The following is a 26,318-nucleotide window of genomic DNA, read 5'->3' as shown; positions in this document are numbered from 1 at the left end:
TAAATACAGAGACACTTCACTACCCTTTGCATTTTTTTCTGCATACATTTGCATTTATATGAGCTATAGAGTTAAGAACATAACTAAAAATAAGTTGAGTAGAGCCACATTAAAAGAAAAAAAAAATGTTGCCGGGATTCTGAGTAGGACTGATCAGGGAAGCAATGAAACCCTTGCTTAAAAAAACCGCCAAACAACACCTTTCTCCTCCATAAAAAAAAAAAAACCCCAAAGCACATCCCCAACTAAACCCCAAAACCACTTGGTTATAGCCTATTCTCTGAGTTAGGTCTGAAAGTGCTTTACATCTATGCAAGTGTCTAAAGTATCAGATAGGAATCTGGGCACCAAAGAATGCACATTAGAGTACACCCTGCAGTTACTGTACCATAATACTCAGCATATCTGTAATCTAAAACTTTGTTATGTTTTCCAGGAGAACAGAAGGAAATACTGGGAAAAGAATCAATTAATTGCTATTGAGTTATCTGATCTGGTAATCTACTGCAAGCCAACGAGCAAAACCAAGGACAATTTAGGTATTATCTTTAATATTACAACTGAATTTTACTCTTTCTTCTATCTTTACAGATGTTAGTTGAGATTTTAGAACTGAAGGTAAAATCTGGCTGAACACTTGTGGTTTGTAAAAAACCTTCAAAGTGGCTTTACTGTGCATTATATGATTTTATGGTAAGAACCTGTTTGCCAGGTCTAGGCTGTTGAGATGTATGTGGCTTCATAATGTAACTGAGGTCTGTGTAAGTGCAGGTGTGGAATCAGATACTGAAAGATGTACTTTTGATTCCATTGTTTTGTCATTGCTGCTGGAGAAGCCAGCAAACGTGCTCTTTTCTTTAAGTTTCTTTGCAAATGTTTTTAATAAGCTGTCACTGCAGTTAAGACATTATAATTATAGTCATTGTCTGAGGCATTGGCTAACCCTGGCTCGCCCTTTCTTCTCCCCATTTAAACCCAGGAAGAGATGTCTCATTTAAATATGTGTTATAGTGGTCAGAAGTACATTATTAGCTATGAAGAGATGAGGACATGGCTATGGGCTCTTATCTGCCCTCCTGCAAAGCATGTGGCAGGCAGGCAATTTTAACTTTCAGACTTGATTCTCAACCAATTTGCCGTGTCTGCCTGAAAATGGTGCCAATTACTGCATTAAAGGACAAAGCAAAACGAAGTAAAACAAAGTGTTGGTAAAAATACAGTATAAATGTCAACTTATTTCTTCCTTTGGTAACTACTTTTCTTCCTCACCCCTGTGTAGACAATCCTGATTTCAAAGAAATCCGTTCTTTTGTGGAAACCAAGGCAGAGAGCATTGTGAAGCAAAAGCCAGTTGAGTTGTTGAAATACAACCTGAAGGGACTGACACGTGTCTATCCTAAAGGACAGAGGGTCGACTCATCCAACTACGACCCGTTTCGCCTCTGGCTTTGTGGCTCCCAGATGGTGGCTCTTAACTTCCAAACTCCAGGTAATATTCCCTGTGAAGAAGGATCTAATCCACTTTCCATTTCACCATGAATGAGCCCCTTCTGGCCCTTCTGCCATTCTAGTCACTGTCCTGTTTATTTGTATTTCCCTGCTGGAAAGGATGTGGAAGAATTGAAGTTTGCTTTTGAACGTGTGGATTGCCTTATAGAGCTGGGCCCCAAAAATGGGTCTCCAAAAACCCTGTCTCTGAGCCAAACTAGCCCTAAACTCTAAAAGATTTATTTCACCTTGATCTCTCTGTGAAAAGCAAGCAGAGATATTTACAGTAAGTTTCAGGTGTATGAATAGGTGTTCAGACACAGGGAAGGCTGCCCTCCACTTTCTGGTGAGGGCCAACTATCTTATGACACATTGGTAGGAAACCAATTGTGGATGGAGATGGGGTTTTGGGGATTAAAATTGATGAAAAATAGCCTGTCAGTTTGAGTTCCTGAAGAACCCAAGTCTTTGAACTTACCTTTCCAGCTCTTTCTGATAAAGTGGTGACCAGGAAGCACTGCAGAGAGGAGCCACTGGTCTGGTATTTCCTTGGCTTTATTCCGGTTGGGATCTTCTGTTATGACTGTTTAACTCTCTCCCTAGATAAATACATGCAATTGAACCATGCCTTGTTTTCACTTAATGGACGCACTGGCTACGTCCTGCAGCCAGAGAGCATGAGGAATGAGGAGTATGACCCAATGCCAAACGACTCGAAGAGGAAATTGCAGATGATTATGACAGTGAGGGTAAATCTCTTTTGTAAATTATGGTTTTTTACCAGTCATAAATATCTATAAAACTAAAAATAAAGCTATTATATTTCAGAGCAAGATCTGACAGATTGTCAAAATACTGCTTTTAAGTGTCAGTGTGTTTGAGAATAAAACTAGCTTCACTGGTTTCCTAAAAAGAAATATGTATCTTTATCATGCTAATGAAGCACATGTTTTAGGACTGAAAACACAATCCTGGGGTGATTTTTTTATAATTGTTAATAAAAACTTGAAATGAACTAACTTGCATTTCCAACCTAATAACTTCTCAATAGAAGGGTCCTACTAGAGATTGTTTTGCAACAGACCAACTAGTTAGGAGATTTTGAGTGTGGAAGAAAAATATTTATAATGAAATATAGAAACTAAACAGAAAAAAATAATAAGCTGATCTCCCCTTCATCATATTTAATACACTATGACTTAATCTGAATTTCATTCTCATTTTTCTTCAAGAGAAAATTTGAGAAAATTTTGCCATGTTGACTTAGTGCCAAACAGGGATTGAACTTGTCTGTTCTCAGTTGCTATGCAGTAAGACATGTCCTTTAAAAGTATGTTTTCTGAGAAAGAAGAAACACATTAGCTGCTTTTCACTGCAGTTTAAAGACAAGTTAAACAAGGGCTGTGAATGCAAAGCAGAAATGTCTAGAAATAGGTATGTAATAAAGACCGAAGAAAGATAACAAAACTTATGCTACAGGCCTGGTCTGGAACTGCATATTGTGTGTAATGAATGTCAGCTGCAGTATCTTACAATGAAAATCACTGGGTTACCCAAACAATAGTTATTTGTTGCACAGATAGTATGTTTAATACATGCAAACATATTCAAGAAAGAGAGCGTGTGCTTTTCCACGTTCTTCTGGATTTTTTTCCCCCTCTAGTTCTGCAGGATGTCTTCTGTTCAGAAATAATGGTGCCAAGTTTCCTTTGCAGGTGGTTATAATTTAGAGTTGCTTTTGCAGGTTTTGGGTGCTCGTCATCTCCCCAAACTCGGTAGAAGCATCGCTTGTCCCTTTGTAGAGGTTGAAATTTGTGGGGCTGAATATGATAACAGCAAATTCAAGACAACAGTTGTGAGTGAGTATCTGTGGCTTTCTGTGTTGTTAAGGATGTGGTTATACTTCCAGTGTACTTAAATAAAGTGAGTAGGCAGGGGATGACCATGTATTTATGTTGTCTGTAATTGGCCAGCAACTTATGCTATAGGGAGGAGTAGGTTAACTGTTGCTCTGCACTGGTAAGTCATACAGTCTTATTCTCTTGCTTGCCTCAGGGCCAGTTAATTTGAGAAACTTCAATGTATATCAAGTTTTGAAAAAATAGTACTGTTGCAGTTTGGAAAAAAAAGAAGTCCCATTCTGTTATGTTTTTGCCTGTGCATAAGTTTGTGTATTTGCATATTTTAAAAAATTACTGTCTTGAAAGTGCCTCCAACAGTGCTAGTCAGTTCCCAAAAGTCTGGCCCAAATAGAGAGTTACTACTGTGAGATCCAGACTATGTTTATTTAAACTCAGCTTCTAAGACTGGCACCCCCTGGGAGACAGCTTGGGTGTATAGGGCTGTAAAATAGTATAACTTGCAATGCAAGAGAAGTTTGATCAAAGCTCACTCCTGGGGAGTTCTGGACAAGGGATGTGTGTTTGTAAATGAGCTTCATTTAAGTGCCATGGGGCAATATCTCAGCCACTTCATATTTTACCATTTAATATTTCTGGATACAGCAGTTTTCCTCTGGTAAATAACAGGCTTTGGTTCTGAGTATCCAAACCAGTGATACCAGTGGAAAATAAACACAAAAGCAGGAGCAAGAATGTGCATTGTGGCTCTTTGGTACTTCAGAGAAGAGGATTATGGTGTAAACTTTTTGTGGGAAGTGACCAAGACTTTAGAGAGCAAACTTCCTGGCTGTGTCACATATACCAAATGTTAGTGTTCTGTACATGGCTACATGTACCCTGGGTCAGGGTACAGGCAGTGCTTTTCCTGCTTTTTTTTTGCTCACATATGGAATGTAAGGCTTATGAATATGAGCTATTAATTAGCTTTTTTTTTTTTTTAAACAAATACATGTCCAAGGGGGTTTTATATGGTTAAATACAAATAATAACTTTCCTTAATGGATTTTCATCCCTGCCTAGTTTCCTCCTATGTCCCCCACCAAGTAAACAAATACAAACCTTTTGAAGCAAGGTTACAACATGAGACATCATGTTGTAAATAGGTAAATAGGATTTTTGGGCCTTTGTATCTCAGGAAATGTCCTGGGATACATACCCATATGTGAACGAGGTGAATTTACTGCTCTATACTGCAAATGTTTCCCCTTTCCCTACAGATGACAATGGCCTGAATCCAGTTTGGGCACCCTGTGCAGAGCAAGTGAAATTTGAGATTTACGATCCAAACCTGGCGTTTCTGCGCTTTGTTGTTTACGAGGAGGACATGTTCAGCGATCCCAATTTCTTAGCACATGCCACTTTTCCCATCAAAGGAATCAAACCAGGTAGGATCAGTGGTTACAATGAGGGGCTGTGTCAGAAAGATGCCGTTCAGCATTGTTGTACTGTGACTTCCTCTGTGGTGCTGGACTCCCTCCTTCCTCTATGAACCCGACTTACTCTTGCTTTAGTTTTCAAGAGCATGTGAAGTCATAAGTTTCTCAATTTTGCCATTCTTGCCTTTTGCTCCTCTCTAACTGCCATAGCAAAGCCTGCTCTCAGCAGTGGAGCATTTGAGCACTGAAAGAATCCCCTCAGGACTGTGTGCACCTTTTTTGTGGCTGCACGTGACCCTTTGCCTTGGCTCTAATTGTCCTTTGTGTATGTTCCCCCTGCCCCAGGTTTCAGGGCAGTCCCTCTCAAGAACGGCTACAGTGAAGATATCGAGCTGGCCTCGCTTCTGGTTCACTGTGAAATGCAGCAAGTTCTGGTGAGAACCACTGGGTTGTTTTTTTTTTTAGTGCACTTAGCATGTATGTTATCAGTACTTCGTGGAAGCCAGGAACTGAGGATTTAGTTTTCTGTTCTGTGTCTGATGTGTTATTGTCAGGCATTTCTTCTGCAGGTACTGGGGAAGACAAATAGCACAAATTGAGTTACTCTCCCTCTGGGTGGACAGATTACATGGTTGTTAAAAGAAATAATGCATAAACAAAGCATCATTACCTCCACTAGTTTTTGCTGTAACAGCATGGTCGTTGTCATTCCCTGTTAACTGAGTGATGCCATGCAAAGCTAGCTAAAATCAGCTTTGACTTCGTAGAATAACCTTTTTGTTAAAGGTCCTACATAAAAAGAAATCACTTTAGCAAGAGAAGATACTAATTTCTTCCAGTATTTCATGAAAATAAACAACCCATCAAGTGGAAGACATATCTGGTCCCTACGGAAGTGCTAATATGCTTCTTTTAAGCCTCTCTAAAACACTTACTTGATGTACTTGTATTTTAAAACACAGAGGGGAAGAATAATGGTTCATCCTTGCTCATGAAGCCAGGCATTAAAGTGGCTGATCTCTGAATGGTGTTTGTTGGTGTTCCAAAGGTGCTGTTGTATAGCTTGATCTGAAGCAGGATTATTCTCAGACTCTTTCTCAATAATATTTTATGTAATTTAAATACACTTGTGTAGAGGCCATGTGATGAAAGTTTAAAGATTCTTCTGGGAAGTGGCTATTTCAGGGTGCTTTCCAGCACCCTTCAGATTCAGAGAAAAAAAAAAAATTCAACTTCTTATTTGTAACCTTTTGCAACCATCCAGGCCTACGCTGCATTTCACACCAGCGTACATTGTTTTTCTGACTAAAACACCAAATTCTGGGAACTGTAAGTCATAATGTCTCTGAAGGGATTTGTACCTGCAGTTGCAAACGCTGAACTGGAAATGGCTGAGTTCAGTCACATTGTTCTTCCCAAAGGAGTGGCAGCCTTTTTCAAACATCCTTTGTGGAGGTTTTTACAAAGCCACCTTGTAACACATGATGTAAAGTGACTGTGCAATGAGTGTTTGACAGCCATGGTAGGTTCTTTCTGTGGGTCCTGAGGGCAGGAGAGGGCTGGAAGCTGAGACAAGAGGGCTGGGTGTGTGTAAACAAGAGAACTGTGTCCTTTAAAGATAATATTTAAATTGTTCATATTTCATGGACACGAATCTGATAGAGGAGGCCTGGTAAACTGCTGGGTTTTGGTTTGCTGCCTTTGAGAAAACTGACAGCAACTCACCATTGCCTAATGCTGAGCATGGACATCACTTGTGGATACACTGGGAATCCCTCCTGCTGTGGTTTCTCTTCAGGAATTCAGATCACTATTTGCCTGGGGCAGGAGCAGCTCTAACAGTGATGTTCAGAGCAGCAGAGTGTCTCCCAATCTGTCAGACTGAGCCCTTTGACCGTAGCACGTTTCACACTCTAGAAGCCCCTTCTGCTTGTTAAGCCAAATGAAGATGCTTTGTATTTTACAATGTCTGATGTCTCTGGGTGGTAATGCAGTGGAAGGAGAACTTTCACAAATTTTCCCTTTTGTTTGGCAGTCTGCAACAAACCCAGACTTGCTGTAGTTATCAACTCTAGAACTTCTGGCAGATCATTCAGGAAGCACCAGAAAAGATCAAGGCTGTCTCTGTTCTTCTGCTTCTTTTTAAAAAATGATGACTGTCCATAAAGTGATACCATTTAATAACAGGCCTGTTTATATACAGAGCCCATCTGCATACACTTGGAGATGAAATACAAAATTATAAAGAGGAATTACAGATGGCTGTGGAATTTCTCAGGAACAGAGAAGTAAAAATATTGTAGACGTAAGCATGCACATTTGAGAGTTATTATGAGGGGCCTTATGCAGTTCCTATAGAAGTTAAACAGTTTTTTTGATATTGTAGAAATACTGAGGTGGTTGTTGCATTTAAAAGCATGTCTTATTTGCTTGAAAATTGATTTACTTCCATCAGAAAGTGTGTGTATCTCTTCAGTATTTTCTGATTACAATCTGCCTCAATGGTGCATATGTTTTTGACATAAAGATTGAAGTGGACATTCTTAAATGCAGTTTTAAGGTCTACCTTTGTGGATACATTTATTTACAAGAACTAATAGTAGTACATATGCATCTTGATGATTACACCTGCAAATTGGTAATTAGCAATCTGCATTTCCTTTGTGATTTGGGAATACAGAGTTTCCTACTGCTTTACAAACAAAAATTAAATAAATTACTTTTTAAATCTTAATCAGTAGCATAGCACTGAGGCTGTTTCAGTTGCTTCAACCCATGCCTGTGTAGGAGTGTGTTTCAGGAAGAAAAAGAGGGTTTAGGAAAGGATCTTGTTCCTGTAAGTGAAACTCCCTGGGTGTGTTGGTAACCTATCAGTTTTCCTAGATCTGGACTGAATGCAGAAAGAGTCAGTCTTATTAGTATGCAGCCTTTGAAAATGTTTGGATTTATTACATTTATTGATTGCATGTCATTTCTTGTAGAATGAGTATCTTGTTTTGCTGCTGATGTGAAGATTAAGACTTCAGTCCTGCCAGTTCTATTCCCCACTAGTAACTCTATAAAGAGACAGCTTTTGCATCCAAAGTTTTGAAGTATTAAAATAATTTGGAGTCCTAAAGGGAATAATTATGATTGTTTTATGCTTGTGGAATATATTGAGACCTACTGTAGGCCACATGCAACAGCAGAAAATCAGACATAGTCAGTTGTTCTGCAGGTACTGAATTGCCATAGCTACAGAGAAATACAGGAGCTGTCCTTCTCTCTTGACCATCTGGGTACTTGCTGCTATTAGGGTTCCTATTTACTAGTCAGTATTTTGACCTTTAGTCTAGATTTCGGTAGACAATCCCCAGGATTGACAGTTTGTTGCATAATACACAAATATGATGGAAGAGCCAAAAAATAAACATTAAAAAAAGTATAGTTAATGCTGTTATAATCTGATAACTCACCATGATACACTGTTTTCTGTTCTTTCCTCAACAGACTGACATACTTTATTAGGGAAAAACATTCCAACAAAAGTGTTTAGATGCACCCAAGTTGTGACCTGTGCTAGAATGTCCCTGATACCCCTGTTAGAGGGGCTGCTGGCTTTTTTCAGTGCTTTCTAAGTTAGTTTATTTCCATAAACATTCATAAACATATCAAACCAATTTTATAAAACATTCTATACAGTTATTAAAGTGTGTTTAAGAAACAAAATAATCCCCCAAACTAAATATTTGGTGCCATTTTGGGTGTGTGTCTTACAAGTCACCTTGATTTCCAATATTCTTTTGAAGGAGAGTGAAGAAGAGCTTTATTCCTCCTGTCGGCAGCTTCGGAAGCGCCAGGAGGAGCTTAACAACCAGCTGTTCCTTTATGACACCCACATGAATTTAAGGAATCCTAACAGAGATGCAATATTGAAGGAATTCAGTGTGAATGAGCACAAACTACAGATATATCAAGAGACGTGTAACCGCAGGTGGGTTGATAATCGTTCTCCTTTCCAAGGCAGCTCTATCTACACATGAGCTGTGGTAAGGAAACCTCAGATGTGTCAAAATGAGCATCTAAAGAGTGGTGAGGGCAGAATGAGCTCATCTGAAGCAAGGAAGGGCTGCAGAGAAGCCAGGCTGGGCTGGGAGCCACTAGAGGCCAGCAGAAGCTGTGCAATGTCTGCTCAGTGGCATCTCAGTTTCAGTGATCACAGCGAGACGTGTAATCCTGTGAGGTTTTATATTCCTCTCTTCTGCTTTCCAGGAGGAAAGTCTGGAAGTATATACAGACAAATAAACCTACCCCTTCACTCTTTCTACACTGTCAAAATTATGTCCCTGGAAATGTCCTGAGTATATTAGATGTGTAGGAACAGAGGATGCTTCCAGATACACAAACCACAAAAGATAAAACCAGTATTGAGTTGTAACAGCATTGCATTGTCAGTTCAGTACATTATCCAGAGCTTAGGGGAGGGTTCTTTCTCCTTTGCTGCCATCTTTGGGATGAGTGTGAAGGAGACAGAGAGAGGTTTCATGTACCAGGAGAAAATTTTGAGTAGATCTCACGACTTGAAGTATTCTTGTCCTTTTTTATGTGTGCTGAACAGCTGCATGAATCACTGATTTACTCCCATTTATTGAGGAAAAAAATTGCAATGCTTCTTGCTGATACATCACTCATTTTGGTATCTAGATTGAATTTGGTAGACTGTTTTCCTTTGAGAAATGCCTAGTAGACTGAACATTTTCCTTTTCTTTTCCCTTAAGATTAAAGGAGAAGAAAGTCAGTAACAGCAAATTCTACTCTTAAATTAAGACCATCATTCTTTGAGGCTGCTTTATGGTGCGATTCAGGAAGAGATTAATTTATCCTGGTCATCCTACTCAATGATGGTGTCATCAGATGGAATGACTGGAAGAAGAGGAGGAAGAGGAACGATGGGTTTCCTTGAGAATTTCTTATTATAAGAAAAACTGGTTTAATTCCTAATAATTTATATTCTGTACAAAGCATATCCTCTGTGCAAGCCAGAGCTTCTGTGTATTCAAGATTTTTAAAACTTGAGGACATGTAGTTGGATAGACCTCACTTCTTATTATCAATACCTGAAGTACAACTCATCTCCTATATTTGTGTATGCAGGCTGTAGATAAGACATTCACAACCATTTTCATGCATGGAATCACACCACTTTAACAACCTGGCTCCTCAAGATTAACTAGTAGTGAGTTTTTAATTTATTAAATGCTGTAAAAGCACTTCTACACCAGCATTGTCACCTCATGTATGTTACAGTCCCTGGGGATTGTGCTTCTGATACTGTATAAAATATTTTGGGCAGCTGATAGCTTGTACCTTATTATCTCTTATTAAAAGTTTTCTGTTACGTTTTTGAGAACAAGATTATATGTTAATTTTGTTGAAAGCAAATACCCTTTTGTCCCTGTAGTTGTGTTCTTCCTGTTGAACTCTCTGTAAAGGTTTAAGAAAGGAGCAATGTGTGAACCTCTGTTCACAGCCCCTATGAACTTACATCACAGCCTCAAGGCACTGGAAGGAAAAGTTTTAAGATATGCAGTAGGAGATATCTGTTTGTTTGCAGCAAGGGAAGGTATTTGAAATTCTGAGTAGCATTTACTTTGTATAGTATCATTTTTGCAGATACTTTCAGCTGCTAATGTGCTTAGAAATGAATTTTTAAATGAACTGTCAATTTTTAATCTTGCAATTCTACTTAGACGATAGTCAAATGATAGTGTTCTGTAAATGCAGACCATTTTCCCAAAATGTAACTAATCCAAGAATGATAGTGTGCACAAATATAGAGGTACGTCATTCTTGTGCCTTTAATCAAATCAAGAGCATGGAGCTACAGATGAGAAAACCTGTTAGATTAGCAAGTGTGTTTTCCTGCCAGAGCAGAACTAAAGTCCTTTGATGGAATATTTAACAGCAGTTGTCATAATTTGTGTATGTGTTGGTCCTTTGTGCTAGCACTGTTTTACTGCTATCAAATTTCTAGTTGCCTTATCTCTGCATGGGTGGAGTTTTGCTGTCTGTGTTCCCGACTTCAGCTTTCAAATGTGTGCAGAGGAGTTTAGTTTTCTGCCTGAATGGCTGCCTGAGGCATCAGATGCTGCATACACAGTGCTGTATTTCTGATCACAGAGGACTTGCTTGGATTTGGGATTCATGGCCTGATGCAGCTGCCTCAGCAGTTTTCAGTTTCTCTTGCTCCCCACGCTGTGACTTCTGTTGTTTCAAGAGGCTCTTAATTGATGCCATTGTGCATTCACAGATGATGGTTTGAGGAACCCCCTTGAGGTTTTAGCTGTTCTGTAAAGACAGCCTTGTCTCAAAGTTGAAAGTATTATAATAGTGTATCCCACAATGGGGTGGCTTCTGTAAATTTTTTATTATAAAGAAATTAATTACTAATCACTCAGCTGAAAAACAGAGCAAAGTTAAAGGCAATTCTCTGCTTTTCATCCTCCTGCCTGAAATCTCTTCAGTACCCACCTGTGATTGACCTGTTCAAGGACTAGATGGGAGCAAACCTCCCTCAAACAAAGCAAAAAATCACATCAACAGTGGATTTGGGAGGTGGAGCTGTAGCCTAGGCTGCTGTATGAAGCTGGTCTTATCTGCAGTATCCAGGTCTAGTGAGGTGATCCAGTGCTCTCCCTCGAGGTGGGGGGTCACCTTTGGTGTGCACGTATTCTGCAGCATGTTGCAGGATGTGCTTAGTTTGTCATATGATCAGTTCCTGTGCTATATATTTCACTCAACAGCCTCTGTGATTGCCATGTAATGCTGTGAGAACTCTGTGTTGTCAGTGTTGATCAGACAAGGTGGCCCAAAGCCTTGTCTGGAAGGCCTTGAGGTTGTCGCTGCTGTAGGATGAGATTCATGGGCAGCCGGCTACCAGCAAGGTTTGGACTAATCACAAAAACTAGACTACAAGATGCCAGAGCTTAGGAAACTCAGACCTAGAGATCGAGGCTGTTGCTGTGGTGAGGTTTTTGTTCTGTTTGTGGGCACTTCTTTTAAAGCTCAATTCCAGAGCAGACACAAGCAAACTGTCCCTTCGTCCTGGCTTCCTTCGTTGGTATTCCTGACACAGGACAACCATTGTGTGATGGACATAGGAGTTCCTTGTGCTGTTGTTGTGCAAATATTTAAGAATTAGCACATTTTGTAGTCCTTTGAAAAGTCCTGTGCACATTCTCCACGCATATGTGATGTCAGAAGTTATGAGGCACTCCTTCAGTATTTATGAAAATGCATTTTGTTTTACAGTAAGACTTTTCCCCAGAGTACGATGTTACACTGTATGCAGAATGAAAATACTGTTTTGACTGTTTTGTTGACTTGCTAATGATGGGTAAAGCTGTATTCTAACTCTTCCTTGGTTTCTTGCATTCTGTTTTAATCCAAGATCTCACCTCTCAGTTCTTTGTCAGGGCAGACTCTGTATCAACTTTTTCACAATTGCATCTGTTTGAATACGAAAGTAAGTCTGAATGTGTGTGCTAATTTTTTAATCCAGGAGGAAAAACATTTATAAATTTTTGAAGTTAACAATTGTTTAATTGTTATATTCTTTTTGGAACTGTTTTAAATCACTGAAATAACTTATTAAAATAAATAATTTTTGATATCTCAGCTGTGATGTGAATGATGCCAGATGCTGCTTTGTTTAAGTATTGCTCGTTGAATTTCATGAATTTTGCCATGATTTGAAGCAGTGAGTGAGTTCTTACTGAAATGTGGTCTGCTGGTGTGTTATGGTATGTTCTGCTGGAGGTTGGAAGAAGGGCAGTTCTGTGTTTTTAAGATGAACTGACTTAATGATTGTTTCCGTAGACATGGTTATTGTTGCACTTCCATCTGCCTGCAAACACAGAGGGCAGAAGGAAAAGGTCAAGGATCATGTTTAACTTGTGACTCCTACCCGACCTTTTTCAGTGAGAGCTAGATATAAACTTCAGCCCCAGTGAGAATCAGATTTGGATGAACTTGAACAAAAAACTCTGAAAGAGGCAGAGATTAAGTTGGTGGTAATTTGGAAGAACAGTAATCTTGATGTTTACCAAATCTTGATGTTTATTCTTTCTGCCCATTAGTTTGCGTGGGCAGAGGTGCTGCTGGGGGAATGCACACTCTCCTTATGTTGTGATTTTTTATAATTGTTGGGAGTCTTGGGAACAAAATTTTCTCAATCTTTTGATAAAAATTATATGCTTATTGAACCTGAATCAATATGAGATGTCTGCAGCCTACTTCTTCTAGGTCATTAGATAAGCTAAAGAGTCTTTATCACCTTTGCATTTGTGAGTATTGGTATGCATGACCTCTGCAGTCCAAAATATTGCTTTATTTAGATGTTTTGTTGCCTGTATTCATGTTTTTCCCACCCCAATGCATCTTTATGTTTCTCTGTTGAAAGCACTTTGTTAGTTCTGCAGTTCTCTCGATGGTGAGATGGTGTGAGGTGTGTACCAGGTGTTATCTTTGAATTCTTCAAACCAGTTGTAGAAATCTGAATGTGGAGTGAAAGCTGAAGTGGAGTGTTTGAATTCTGCTATAGTCATGTGTCAGCATTTCCAAGTGCAGTCCAACTAGTTGGCTTGGTTCCAGACTGAAATCCCATTTATATCATTAGAAATAGAAGTTACAGATAATGAAAATTAACCTTCAGAATCAGTTCAGAGACAAATTTATCCTCTGACCCATAACAGTATTTGTAAACATGCACAGCTATTAGTTTTAAAAGAATTTAAATTAAAATAAAAGCAGTTTAATTAATTGCTAGTCTACATTTTTAGCTTTACTCCAGTAAAACTGGGAACCATGAGCTTGACTAAAATAAAGCAGAAGTAGTTTCCTTAACACTTATATACTCCTGAATTGCAGTTTATCCCCAGATCTTTTACAATATGTATAAATTATCAGTGTTCAGGACACTTTTCTCTGAAGATCACATCAGGAATTATTAAATATACCACTATATTTTGGAAAGTATATGGAAATAAGTAATAAACAGAAATGAAGGAACATTAGGTCTCTTAGAAGAAGGCACTATAAAATCTGGTCCACTTTAAAGTTGATTAAAAATCCAAAATAAATATATTTAAATACACATTAGAAGTATAAGTTGTTCATGTGTATATGGCAAATTTGTACCTTGATGTGCTGTGTCTGTGACATTAATCAGCTGACTGAGGATTCTATTCACTTTAAACAGCAGCATCATTCTTTATAGTGAGGCACATATCAATTGTTCAGTAATTTTGAGGACTAGGAAAAAATGAATCTGTGCTATAATTTCATTCTGCTTTTTCAGTTTTTAGCTGTGTTTCTGGTAATTCAGTTTCAGGAAAACAGGCAAAAAATTAAAATTTGAAAATAGACACGACACTTGAATTAATTACCTTGATTTACTCTGCTGTTCATGCAAGAGGAGTAATAACAAAAAAAAAAACAACTGGAAGGAGAGAGAATTCTCATTGTAAAATACTTAAAATGGAGCAGCTGTGACTGGCTTTACACTGATGTAATTTCCAAGCAATTTTAGAGTCTCTCCTTAAGCCGCAGATTTGCCTGTTTTCCTTTTGGAAAGAGGAGAAGTGTCCTTCACTTCCTCTGTAGTCAGGATGGTGGTTTTTTTACCAGATAAAGGTGACTGACAGGGATTTCCCAGTGCACTGTTGATGGCTCTACTCACCCCTGCCAAGCACTGCTGGTGTCTCCCCACAAGTACCTGATTTACTCCCCTGTGCTCCAGCAGAGTCATGGCCCATTAGGACAAAAAAGTGCCCCCTGCTCTGTTAGTGGTGAGGACTTCTGTCCTTGACTCCAGATGGATGAAAAGGTTCATGTGTTCAGCTCAGCAGCTGCAGGACTTCGGGTATTTGTGGGTTTGTTGGGCTTTTTTTTGGCTGCTCAGGAGCTTCCGCTGCTGTTGTACCTCAAAAGCTGCCCAGGGCTTGAGCCTCAGCTGGTATTGACAGCGTGGATTTAGGATTCATGGCTTAAGGAACCTTTCATAGATTTTTTTTTTTCCAACCCCACCGTTGAGATAATTATAAATAGCAGTAGCTGAGTTTTGCTAAAAGATTGCAAACAGCAGAGGAAATTCCCCAGGGGCACAGGGATTAGGTTCTGTATCTTGAAAAGATTTTTTTTTTTACAAGATTTAGCATGAAATACTGTTTCTTGTGCGATTTCTTGTACATTTTGGTTTTGTCTTCTGCTGGCATCAAAATTTCTTAATCTATTTGTGATAACATTGTGTCAAACCCAGAGAACTTAAAGGGGAAAACAGTGGTTTCCACTTGGAAGAAAAAAAAGGCTGTTGGAAAGAGAACAGCAGCCCAGTGCTTTCATGAGGTCACGGCTGTCTTCTTTCTGTTTTATTAAAAAGAAGGTTTCTTCTTTCTGCAGGTGATGGTGTATATTAATGACTTCTGGAGCGTGGCCCTTCTGCCATCAGCACTCAGTTGGAGGCACATAAGCTCTTTATAACAGAGTGCAACACTCCTGCTACGCAAACAGTTTATTTGCTATTAGAGAAAAAAAAAAAAGTGAGTTCTCTCTTGAACTGTCCCTCAAGCTAAGTATTAAATTTAGCTTCTTTTATGGTGTACTTACTGGTAGGGGAATGAAGGAGAAAAGTTAGATTTCAGGCAAGACAATACAAAAAAGTTACCAATACCATGGGTTTATTTTCTTTTTAAGGTAAACTTCTCTGGAAGGGAACTCAAAAGTAAAAAAATAATGCTGTCTCCAGTCATTATTAACTACAAAAACCTCCATCTTCTAAGCAGGGGGTGGCAGTGGACTTTTTAGTTTGGTTCCTCTATTTAAGTACTCTTGTTTTCTGAGAATCCTTTAACAGTGCAGCAGAACTACTGTCTGCCTCTTCCTCTTCACTTCCCCATTTCACTTGCAGCAGAGTGTAACAACTGAAGTAACTGGAAGTTACGGTTAATTTAAGAGCAGTGTAGTTTCAGCTATTAAAATGGAAAGACTAAAGTTTGAAGAGGAGTGTGAAATTCTTGAAGGACTCCCCTTTTATCAAGGGGTACAGAAACTGTAATGTTGATGGGTTAAGTGAAAACAACTGTATTTTAATATTTGAGGTGGTTTCTGTTTCTCTTCCTATATTAAACTGACAGAAGGAGTTGCTTGGGACAGTAGTGACCTGTACTTAACAAGGTCTTATCTTCTATTCTTAAAACTCCATAAAATTATGAGTTTACTTGTAGCAAGTGTTTATCTTCCTACTACAAAGGTAAAGTTCTATTCAAATTGTGTCAGGTGTTAAAAGAAATATTATTAAAGCTAAAAACGTTTTATAAATAGTGGAACGTGAGTGTAATCACTTACCAAATGTCTTTGATGGAGTCTTTGTTTAACTATTCAGTAATGCTGGGGAGAATCATAGCTTTTATTTAAGAATGCACTTTAGGTAGCTCATTCATTTTAAACAGACATATTTTACTGTTAGAAAAATCTACGAATCTGTGGTGCTTCAAGCACTTTGCTGTAATTTAGATTAACCATGGTGCATTTTCCAGGAATGTCGTTAGATATCAGAGAGTTAACTCAGAAAAGCATACCAGAATGTAAAGAAACCACATTTGTTTATTGTCTGGCAGTTTATCAGTTAATCTTGGTTAGGCATATATACAGCCAAGCTGGAAAGCAGAACTGGGTTTTGGAATGTGATCAAAGAATAAGTTTATTCTCCTCTGGATCATGTAGCACAAACTCTTTAGGAATAAAGGGCGGGAATCAAGAGTATAATCCCATCAGGGAGGAAGAAGAGCCAGCCTAAGGACATTTGTTCCATTCACTGTAGTGTGCTGTTGTACCTGAGAATAAAATGCTGTTTGCAGTAATACTGAGCTTCATCTTGTTAGTGATCTGATCAGTTTTACGTTGAAGAGAAACTATATATAAAAATTACACCTCTTTACTCAATGGTTCCATTCCTTGGGGATAAAACTGTTTAAAGATATTTACCTGAATCACGCAAATGTGTATTTTTAAAAAAAAATCTTTATTACCTGTCTGTCAAAACCAAGAGTATGCGGAGAACGTAACTAAATTCTGTCCTCAGCATTTCATCTTTTAGAGTGAAAATGTAACTGCAGATGGAAACCACGAGACCATCACAGCAATCAGCAGGAAAAGCAGTCCTCCATCCCTAACAAGCTGCATAATGGTATAATTTCTTGGCTTTCGTCCACAGCCCTGGGATCTAAACCATTCCACCACTTCATTCAGGCTGTACTGCTGAGGCTCATACCCCAGCTCCTTCCTGGCCTTCTCCATACTAAAATAATGAGTGACACCAGTTTTGTAAACCTCTGTGCGAGTCAGGAGGGGCTGAAAATTATAAATGGGCCCTACAAGAAAATGAACTACTTCAGTAAGGAATGCAAAAAAATAGACAAGGGAGAGAGGGAGGCGACAGGTTGGGAACTTGTAACCCAAACCTTCCACTAAGGGTCGGAAAAATTCAAAGTTATTTACAGGCCTGCCATCTGAAATAAAATAAGCTTGGCCTGCAGCAATGTGCTGCTTGTTGGCTTTGAGGGCCTCAAAGGCAAGGATATGAGCCTGAACCAGGTTGTCTACATGTACAAATTCTACCAAACTAAGAGGATCTCCATAGACAAATTTAAACAGTCCCCTTTCAATATAACTGACTATTCTTGGAAGGTGTCTCTGTTCTCCAGGCCCGTAGATGCCTGCTGGTCGCAGAGCACAAGTCCTTAATACACCTTTCCCATTTCCAAGCTCAGCACCATTTGCCTCCAGCACCTTCATTTCAGCTAAAGATTTGGTTCGGGAGTAGTGATCGGGATGGAGGTGAAGAGGTAGGTAAGGCAGAGATTCGTCCCCATTTTCTATAATCTGCCCTCCAAATATCACGTTGTATGTGCTTGTATAAACCAGACTCGACACTCCAGTGCTCTTGCAGGCTTGGATGACATTTTCTGTTCCTTTCACATTAACATCTTCTATAAGTTTTCGGTTCAGCTGCTCCCTGCCAGACATTCCATAGGAAGCGATATGGAATACGCAGATTACATCTCTGAGAGCATCTTCCACTTCAGACAGGCAACAGATATCCCCCTGCATGAACTTTATTCCCTCTGGCATGGCTTGAAGTGGTTTCACGACATCAAAGAGAATCACATCAACTCCCTTTTGATATATGGCACAACCTAAACTGAAACATGAGAGAAACCATATGTTAGGATTCGTAGCACAACGGTGCATGAAACATTTCACCTGGAGGAAGAGAGGACTATTAACTATTTCAGTGCTGATTATTTTTCTGATGGGAGCCTTTTAAATATTCAACCATATACTATGGGGCAGATTCAGCTGTGATACTTGAGGTACTGAACTAATTTCTCACACTCCAGCAGTACTTTGGAGAAAAAAAGAGGCAGAACTGCTGTAAAAGATTCTGAACAGAAACAACTGAAGTGCTTTCAGCGGCCTTCTGGAAGAACACAGCTTTGGAAGAACCCTGTTTCTATCCCCTTTATATCAGCAACAGCAAACCTCTCAGATGGAAACCTCTAGCCAACTACTAAAAAAAAAAAGTTTATTGGTTTTATCTTAAATGCTTTTGTGCTATCCCACCTCTGGCAGAACAACAGGTTGGTCTTCGCCATTGTGTTTAAAATTTGTGGAGAAGAGGAGTGAGATGCTTCTCAGCTGGAATGAATACCTTGCCACATGCCACATTTTACTCCAAGTTGCAGGTATAAATACAGGTATTGATACAAAGTATAACTCTGGTGTTTCTCCCCACCTTTCCTACAGCTGTTTTATGTCTATAGTGTTTTAAGTGGGAGACAGTGGAAGAAAAAGCCAAGCAGAAGTTGGATAGGGTTCTTCTGAGATTGTTTTTTCCCCTCCTCCCACTTGGCATTTACTTTTTGGTCCTGACTGTGGTCTCTCTCCCCTCTGTAAGCAGTTCTAACTGTGCAGGTACTCAAGATAGTCTAGGGCTCAAAATAGGATTTTTTTGTTACAAGGCCTGCAGAGCCAGCTACAGTAAATGGACTTCACTGAAATATGTACCTTATTAACAACTCTAATCCTAAAACATTACTGCCCATGAAAATAAATATATTCTTGAGAGAGCAGCTGGAGTAGTTAATCTGTAGAGCTAAGCAGTGTGTAACTATTTGCAGGTCAAAAGAAAGATGTGTGTACAAGTGGAGGCTTGTCCCTCGGAGCAGGCTGAAAGGTGGTGATCTGACCCCCATTACAGAGGTGCTCAGACAGGTAAATGTCGGCGAGGCAGCTGGTGCCTGACATTTGGAAACAGGATAACAGAGTTACTTACAACATCTGGAGACAGACTAACATGCTTCTTTAAAACTGAGAGCCCACATGAACCAGAAGGTGGACTGAACTGGATCAGGCATCTCAGGGACACAGTTTTCCGTTTTACAGATGGAATTTGTTGCCTCCCCAGCAGCAATCTCTTACATTTATTCCTGTATGTAATAACTTAATGCACTAACCGGAAGCCAAAATAACCCCCTCCGCCAGTAATGAGGACTCTTTCCTTGGCAGCGTTTCCTGCTTCCATCCTCTTTCCTTTGGCACTATATGGTGAAACGGACCTGCAAGTCACATTGCAAATACATTAAAACCAATCTGAGTTTTAATATCACCGCACATTCGGTTATTCACCAATCTATTGCACGCTTTAATTGCAGCCTTTCATCTCCCCACCGAGGCGGGGGAGGACGCTCAGCCCCGGGATTCCTCAGAGCAGAGGTTTTACGCGGAGGACAGAGGGCTGCAGGGGACAAGGCCAGCCTGGAGCCGCTCGTGACGAGCTCGTTCGGCCTCCAACTCCCCTCCCCGGGCAGCGCGGGGGTCCTGCGGGGGTCCCAGCCCGTACCTGCTGTGCCGGTCCCGTCCTTCCCGTCCCTGCGGCTCCGGGATCCCGGGAAATGGAGCGGGCGGGGCGGGGGCCGCGCCGCGAGATGGCGGCGGGGCGGGCGGGCCCTGCCGGCCTTGGTTCGCAGCGTTGTGTCCATTCGTGTGCCGGGAGGGCGCCGCTTGTCCCCTTCTCCTGCCCAGGGACGCTCGGTCACAGCGGGGCTCTCAGCCTGAGGCACTTTGAAATGGGGGCTGTCGTGTTGTCTGTGGAACCGGAGCCTTTTCCAGCTGTGTCCTGTCCGGATGTTTGTACCAAAACCGGGTGCTGGTGCTGTCCCTGGGTCGGGGCAATCCCCGGGATCAATCCAGGCTGGGGATGAACAGATGGAGAGCAGCCCTGGGGAGAGCGACCTGGGGGTGCTGGTGGGTGAGAGGCTGGACATGACCTAACCCAGAAACCCCAAATCCTGGGCTGATCCCACAGCGCTGGTTAACCTCTGGGATTCTTAAATAGCAATTGCAAGATGGAGCTGGTGCTGTACCTGACTGTGCAGAGCTGTCTGGCTTGGGGGGCATCCTTCAGTCATAGCTGATTTCCCTGTCTGCTGCCTGTATGGTAGGAGAGTAGGTTTGAGACAACCCTGAAAAATGCCATCCAGATGTATAATCAGTGTTATGTTCACAGAAGTATGATAATTCTAGCTCACAAGCACAATCTTGATGAAGATTTCGAGAATATTTTCCCAGGTGTGTAATCACCTGCGAAGTACCAAAAAGTCCTGAACTTTCTCTGAGGTCTGCGGACACAATATGTTTTGTCTTTGAGGAGTCTCTCTGAGATTATAACAGCTGGTGTCTGTCTTCTGATCAAGCAGATTGTGTTTGAATGGAATATTTCAGAATCACAGGATAGTTGGGATTGGAAGGATATCGCCCATTGAACCCCCCACACAAAGCAGGTTCACCCAGAGAGCTTACACAGGTCCCTGTTGGTATGGAATTTCTCCAAGAATGGAAAATCCATATGTTCAGCCACTTTCTCCTCATAGCTCACAGAGCTTTGTGCTGTCTGAATGGTGTCCCTGACCTTGCACTCTGTGTTGTGTAAGTAAATCCTTCTGTTTGAACAGGCAGCTGTTAACCTCGGGGTGACATTTTGTCCTCTGGACTTTGTGATGTGTCCATGCAGGACAGTTTGCAGGATTGAGACCTCTCTCTGTACATTCTGCTTTTTCTAACTCTCTGCCTGGTATGTCATCTACAGTGAGTAAATTGTGTCAGACTATCTCATAATTAGAGTATTACTAATATAATAAAGCTGTATTATTAAACCACTGTCAGTTTTATTTCTCATTATAGTGAACTGTCCTTTTCGGCTTCAAAGAATAGTAAGGAACACTCATTCCTTCAAAAAGGTGACATCCATGAAAGCTGTGGGTAAATACTGTCCTCGTTTTACATTTACAGATTTGATGTTAAGATTGACAGTCTCAGATCTCACTGTTCTCCACAATCCACTTGTTCATGCCCTTTCATTCCCTATGAGACTCCACTTTTCCTAAGACTTTATGGACTTTATGGACTTCCTGAATGTATCATAAATTCTTGTTTGCCATCAAATAAATGGACTTCCAGTTTTACTTTATGTGTAAAAGAACGTTTGTCCTGAGATTGTGTCTTCCTAATTTTCCCTTTAAAGAACCAGGAATTTTGGAGGATGCCTTGCATATATCCCAGCATGCAGAGAATCAGACCATGTTGCAGTCACTTAAAGAGACCACACTAATGCCTGGAATTGCAAGTTAGGGCAGGATGTGTCATGAAAGAAACATTTGCAGGATGGAGTGGGAGTTATCTCAGTACCACAACCTGAATTGCAATCAACCTGAAGTAGGCTGCAAAAAAGTCCTTAAATCAGCAACTAAACAGAGCTAAATAAGCAGCTGTTGTGAACAGTGCAAGTTAGAAAGAAACAATGAAATCATTAATTATTCTTTCATAGTATGTTAGTCATCTGGTTCTCTTTGCAATTTAAAATACTTAGCTAGTAAAATTATTTTTGTCATCAAAATACAAAGCATGCCAACAGTACTATTTCAGGAAGCAGGGCAATATTTCATCTGGGGAAATAAACCTTAGGTTACTGTTTTCATATTATTCGATTGATTTCTTTTTAGTATTACTTAACTGTGCTTTTTTTTTTCGTTGTGCAATGGGGTAAGAGAAGAGAACGAGATTTGAAACTAGGTCAGAACCAACCACATTTATGGTCTTACTAAAACATATACAAACAACTGGTTAAAATAGTACTGAAGAGGTGAAAACTCTGAATCTATGTTGAGAATGGAATTAGAATTACAGTGTTCAAAATTAAAAATCAAACATTCAGTCTAGATTAGAATGGAATATTTTCCAAGGAAGACAGGCTCATGGATAAAAATGCTAGTCTGAGTCTTAGTCTTGGCTCTGACAGAGGTTCCCTAAGTGACCTTCAGAAAATTGTTTTCTGCTCTGTGACAAAGGTGGTGTTGCACTTCCTCACTGCCTGAGGTTGTGGTTGTGCTGGTTTCGTTTGTGTTTCTGATGCTCGAATGGGAGCTGCTGTAAAAATATTAATAAAGCAGGAAATAAATTGTGTGGGGCTTAAAGAGTTTAGGGAAGTATGCAAGTTATACCCTTTGAAAGTGTTAACACTGACTTCTTCTTAGGATACCTGTTGATTGTGCAGTAGTGCTTGTGGGAAGTGTCATACATCTGGTTATGTGGAGATGACAATCCAAAGCACTTCTAGTTGCTTTTTTCTGTCAATTCCAGTAGTGGAAAAACTTAGCCCATCTCTTCCAGATTGAGAAAGGAAAAGGATTTCCGCATTAATTGTATTTACTGCTTAGTGAACACTGTTCACTAAGGCTGATTAAAATTGTTCATCTGAACCATTGCTTTGTATCATTTTCCTAATTTAATTCTTTGTTCTCTCAGGAGATATGACTTTACAGACATTTCCAGTCCTGACTAGGAGGTGGTGCAGGGAGTAGTGAATTCCTTATCAAAGTAGGAATTCAGAAAATGGAAGGTAGTCTCTACTCAACAGAGCTCTTGAAAAGGGTCTGACTGCAGTATATTTTGAGACCCTTGAGTGAAGGAAGAAGCTTGGTATATGTTGCACTGAAGATATGTCGGCTTTGTTATCTAATTCTTTCTATACTGTCAAAAAATTATTCTACTATTTTAGTTTTGGAATCATCTTGAATGCAGATGTGGATTTTGGGGTGAATGGTAACCTGGGGCTAGACAGTTCCTTTTCATAGATGTCCAGAAGCAAGATCCAATGAAGAACCCATAGAGGCAGCGGGGTGTGATGTTGTCAGCAGCAGTGCAGGGCCCTGCTCACAGGTTTCTGTCCCTCCCTGTTTGCTGAAGGCAGCTCTGCCCAAGGCTGTGCAGGCAGGAGCTTTTCATCCCCTTCCCCAGGCAGTGGAGCAGCTCTGGCCTGGGTTGGTGGGTGTAGGAGGGTACAGCCAACTCTTCAGAAGGTACAAACCGCTCAGACTTTGTCTGTTTTCACCCCTCAAAAAACAGGCTGGGTGGAAATATCACTTGCCAGTCAAACCAGCTACTTAAAGTGTCTGGAGGATTCCTTCTGCAGTTCTGTATTCCTTGTGTGCCCTGAGAGAGGGTGCTGTTGTACCGCCGTGCTGAGGGACCACAGCTCTCTGACATCAGCGGTACCAGCGTTATATTTGATGTCAAGGCTTAGTTACCAAGGAGGTATTTCATGCAACATCCGTGCATTGTATCGTGTAAACAACAGGATTGCACAGGTCAGCTTTCATTGCAGATAGCTGTTCACAGATCAGAACAATTTAGGCTCAGTAGCCATGCCTTGGCTAACTTGGATTTTATGGGTGGATTGCACTGTGGACATCTTTAGTGTGTTAGTTATGAAAAATCGTTACTATAAAAGACGCTGAAAAGGCTTTGAAAATCTTTTTGCAAAGATTCTTAAAGAACAGGCTTGATTCTGAGTTGTCTATTCAGCAGTAGGAAGTTGAACATGCCTTCCGTGAAGTCATCAGAAATCAACTTCTGTAATGCTTCGAAAATGTAAATTATCATATTTTCAAAAGTAACAGTACTTTATCCTAAGGGGAAGGGAAGAAAGTCACGTATTTTGGGATAAGTGAATGGTTGAGCACCAGGCGGAGAATAACCCATGTTCTCCCGTTTTACTTTGATAACAAATTGCTGTTTATGGTCTGTGTGTCTCTTTGTGTACCCTGCAGAGCACATCAATAACCCAGTTTTCAGAACAAGTATATATTAATCTTCATGACCTCCATGGAGCTAAACAGAGTCTCAAGGGGCTCAGCCACTCCTAAGCATTTCAGCCCAAGTGTCTGAAGTAAGTGGTTGCTCCAGCGATATTGATCTTAAGCTCCCTTAAGCCTTTTGTGGTTTTTTTACTTGTAATTTGACCTGATGTGTTACGTGATTTTCTGAGGTGCTGATAGCTGTTTGCAAAGTATGTTGCATAGATATTAGTACTTAACAGTATAAAACAATGCTATCCAATGAAATTGCAGCACTTTGGAAGTAAAAGCCAAATTTTAACCCGGTCCTGTAACTTCCTCAATAATTTCCATACTGCAGAGGAGGCACACAGGACTGCGAGGGCTCCAGGACTGGGCCTCTTTGTACCTGAAGGGATTATATGCTTTAAAAGTTGGTACATTAAGAAATAGAAAAATATTATTGAAAATACTTTCACGGATGTTTTTGCAAGCGGGGGAGGACAGGTGTTGGAATGCAGTGCTGAACATCTTTGATTCTGTTCCTTAAAGCAAGTCTTCTATATTTAAATAGGCAGCTATTTCAGAAATATACTTACACTTTATTAATTGTCTGATTCGGTTTCAGGTGTGATTGATGTGCATCCAGCTGCCCTTATTTATCACACTGATAACAAGGAATGGCTTCTCCATTGTAGTAATTTATAATTTAATTCAGTTTTCCATAGGTTTACAGAAATCTTCCCCTCTAGCAAAACCAAGATGAGGTCTGTCTTCTGTGAATCGTTGACACTAATAATTGAACATCCAGGTGATGGTTGGAGATGTACTACTTTGATCTCTTGGAAGGATCTAAGGGATTTTTCAGCTTCACAGGCAGCTAATCATGTGCTGTATATCCCATATGTAGAACAAACTCAAGGCAGAATGTGTTCATTAATCTGTATTTTGTACTGTGCTAATTTTCTGTCTGTGAATAAGAAATCTGCAGATACTGGTGGTGAGGATGAGAAGAGATTTGTCAGCAAGAACACCAAAGCCTGAAATTGTAGCATTTCTGTGGATTTCTCAGTGGAAACTGTGTTGGGAGGGAAAGGAAGGAAAGGAACGTTGCTGAGGAAATGTTGCCCATCTTGGCACTTCTGGTGCTTTCATTTTCATGGTTCTGTGGTCAAAGTCTAGGCAGTGTTCTCCCATCTTCAGGCACTTAGAACTGCAAGAAAACAGAACAGACACTGGCTTAAAAGATGTTACTACCATTGAGTTCTGTAATTACCTTGACAACATGGCAAAAAGTACATAATTTTGCAGAGGAAGGATTAGGTAAGAGTTTGAACATCCAAGTAGAGGAAAACAACCTCAAAAAAGACAAAATCACTTTCTTGCTTCAGCTGTGCTTAAATTAGATAACCCCCCCAAGGCTTCCTTAATGGCATCTTTGTATTTTTGAGAGCACCACATTCTTATGTATCTGTCATGCTGATTTATTCTGTTCCACCAAACAAATGATTGTAGAACTCAGAGTTCATAAGCATCACGAGCCTGAGTTTTCCCTTGAAAGGGATTTGTTCAGAACCAAATATTTTGAAGGTCAAAAAAAAAAAAAATCAAATAACGCTAAAATGGGGCAAAATTACTGAAGTTACGAAGATCAGATCATTATAACATGCATTTATCTTCTGTTCAAAAGCCTTATTTGGACGTGTTTTATCCTGGAATGGTAACGCAAAGAAGGTGTTCAAAGTGGGAGCTATTCAACAGGGAGTGTGAGTGTGCTATAAGTTTAAGTAATTTATTGTAAGTGGTTCTTGCTCCTAATTTTCATTCCACTAAGCAGAAGTTGTGGACGCAGCATCTGGTTATAACTAGTTTTGAATTTTTGCTACTTTTGAGGCAGAAGTAAGATCTGATTAACCAGGGAATTGAAATATCTGATTTTTTGTTTGATTCTTGCAGTGAAAGAATTCTGAATGAGCTTTGCATTTAAAGTGCTGCTTCATTATCTTTTGGAGAGTATCTAGCCCATAGAAACAGAATTTGTGCCAGTTGAAAACACTGGATTAATGCCAGGTCATACAGCAGCTTAATTCTTCATTCATCCTCGGAACATGGAAGAATCAAACATCAAATGCATTATGGACAAATTGTATAAGCTGAAATGTTCTTCTGAATGACTTAGAAGAACTACATGTTCTAGTAACTGGCTTTTTTGTATAATGAAGGCTTCTCAAGTCTAACACGTAATCTTCAAGATAAAAAAAAAATAATATATACCAAAAGACTTCTTTATCCACCAGCTGAATAAAATTATATAGAGGAAAATTGCATGCTTAATCAATTTATAA

At 40.0% G+C, this 26,318-nt stretch overlaps 2 protein-coding genes across 7 annotated transcripts in view; one reads left to right on the top strand and one right to left on the bottom strand.

Annotated features, from left to right (window-relative positions):
* PLCG2 (phospholipase C gamma 2) overlaps positions 1-26,318 on the top strand; it is a 74,719-nt gene that overhangs the window by 46,407 nt on the left and 1,994 nt on the right. For 3 of the 4 annotated variants that reach the window (XM_017820980.1, XM_017820981.1, XM_017820983.1), the window contains 8 exons: positions 437-539; positions 1,280-1,489; positions 2,092-2,237; positions 3,233-3,347; positions 4,607-4,774; positions 5,111-5,199; positions 8,554-8,738; positions 9,523-12,421. In XM_017820980.1, coding sequence (XP_017676469.1) covers positions 437-539; positions 1,280-1,489; positions 2,092-2,237; positions 3,233-3,347; positions 4,607-4,774; positions 5,111-5,199; positions 8,554-8,738; positions 9,523-9,565 — 1,059 coding nt within the window. In that variant the 3' untranslated portion in view covers positions 9,566-12,421. Of the gene's footprint in view, positions 1-436; positions 540-1,279; positions 1,490-2,091; positions 2,238-3,232; positions 3,348-4,606; positions 4,775-5,110; positions 5,200-8,553; positions 8,739-9,522; positions 12,422-26,318 lie in introns of those variants that run through there. The other variant, XM_017820984.1, reaches the window with a different exon arrangement.
* On the bottom strand, positions 15,635-19,796 carry SDR42E1 (short chain dehydrogenase/reductase family 42E, member 1). 3 transcript variants are annotated; one of them, XM_017820985.1, is made up of 3 exons: positions 19,704-19,796; positions 19,318-19,419; positions 15,635-18,002 (listed from the first exon to the last, which is right to left on the bottom strand). In XM_017820985.1, the coding sequence occupies exons 2-3, from the start codon at positions 19,383-19,385 to the stop codon at positions 16,895-16,897; spliced, it is 1,176 nt and encodes a 391-aa protein (XP_017676474.1). In that variant the 5' UTR covers positions 19,386-19,419; positions 19,704-19,796; the 3' UTR covers positions 15,635-16,894. The 3 variants fall into 3 exon arrangements, with proteins under 3 accessions (XP_017676474.1, XP_017676475.1, XP_017676476.1); XM_017820986.1 differs by having other exon boundaries at positions 19,318-19,431; positions 19,704-19,732; XM_017820987.1 differs by lacking the exons at positions 19,318-19,419; positions 19,704-19,796 and adding an exon at positions 19,137-19,298.

The sequence above is a fragment of the Lepidothrix coronata genome, unplaced genomic scaffold (genome assembly GCF_001604755.1).
Source record: "Lepidothrix coronata isolate B3197 unplaced genomic scaffold, Lepidothrix_coronata-1.0 Scaffold87, whole genome shotgun sequence".
In the NCBI taxonomy this organism is placed as follows: domain Eukaryota; kingdom Metazoa; phylum Chordata; class Aves; order Passeriformes; family Pipridae; genus Lepidothrix; species Lepidothrix coronata.
Note: the sequence above shows the minus strand (reverse complement) of the source record. Positions and strands in the feature narration are given on the sequence as shown.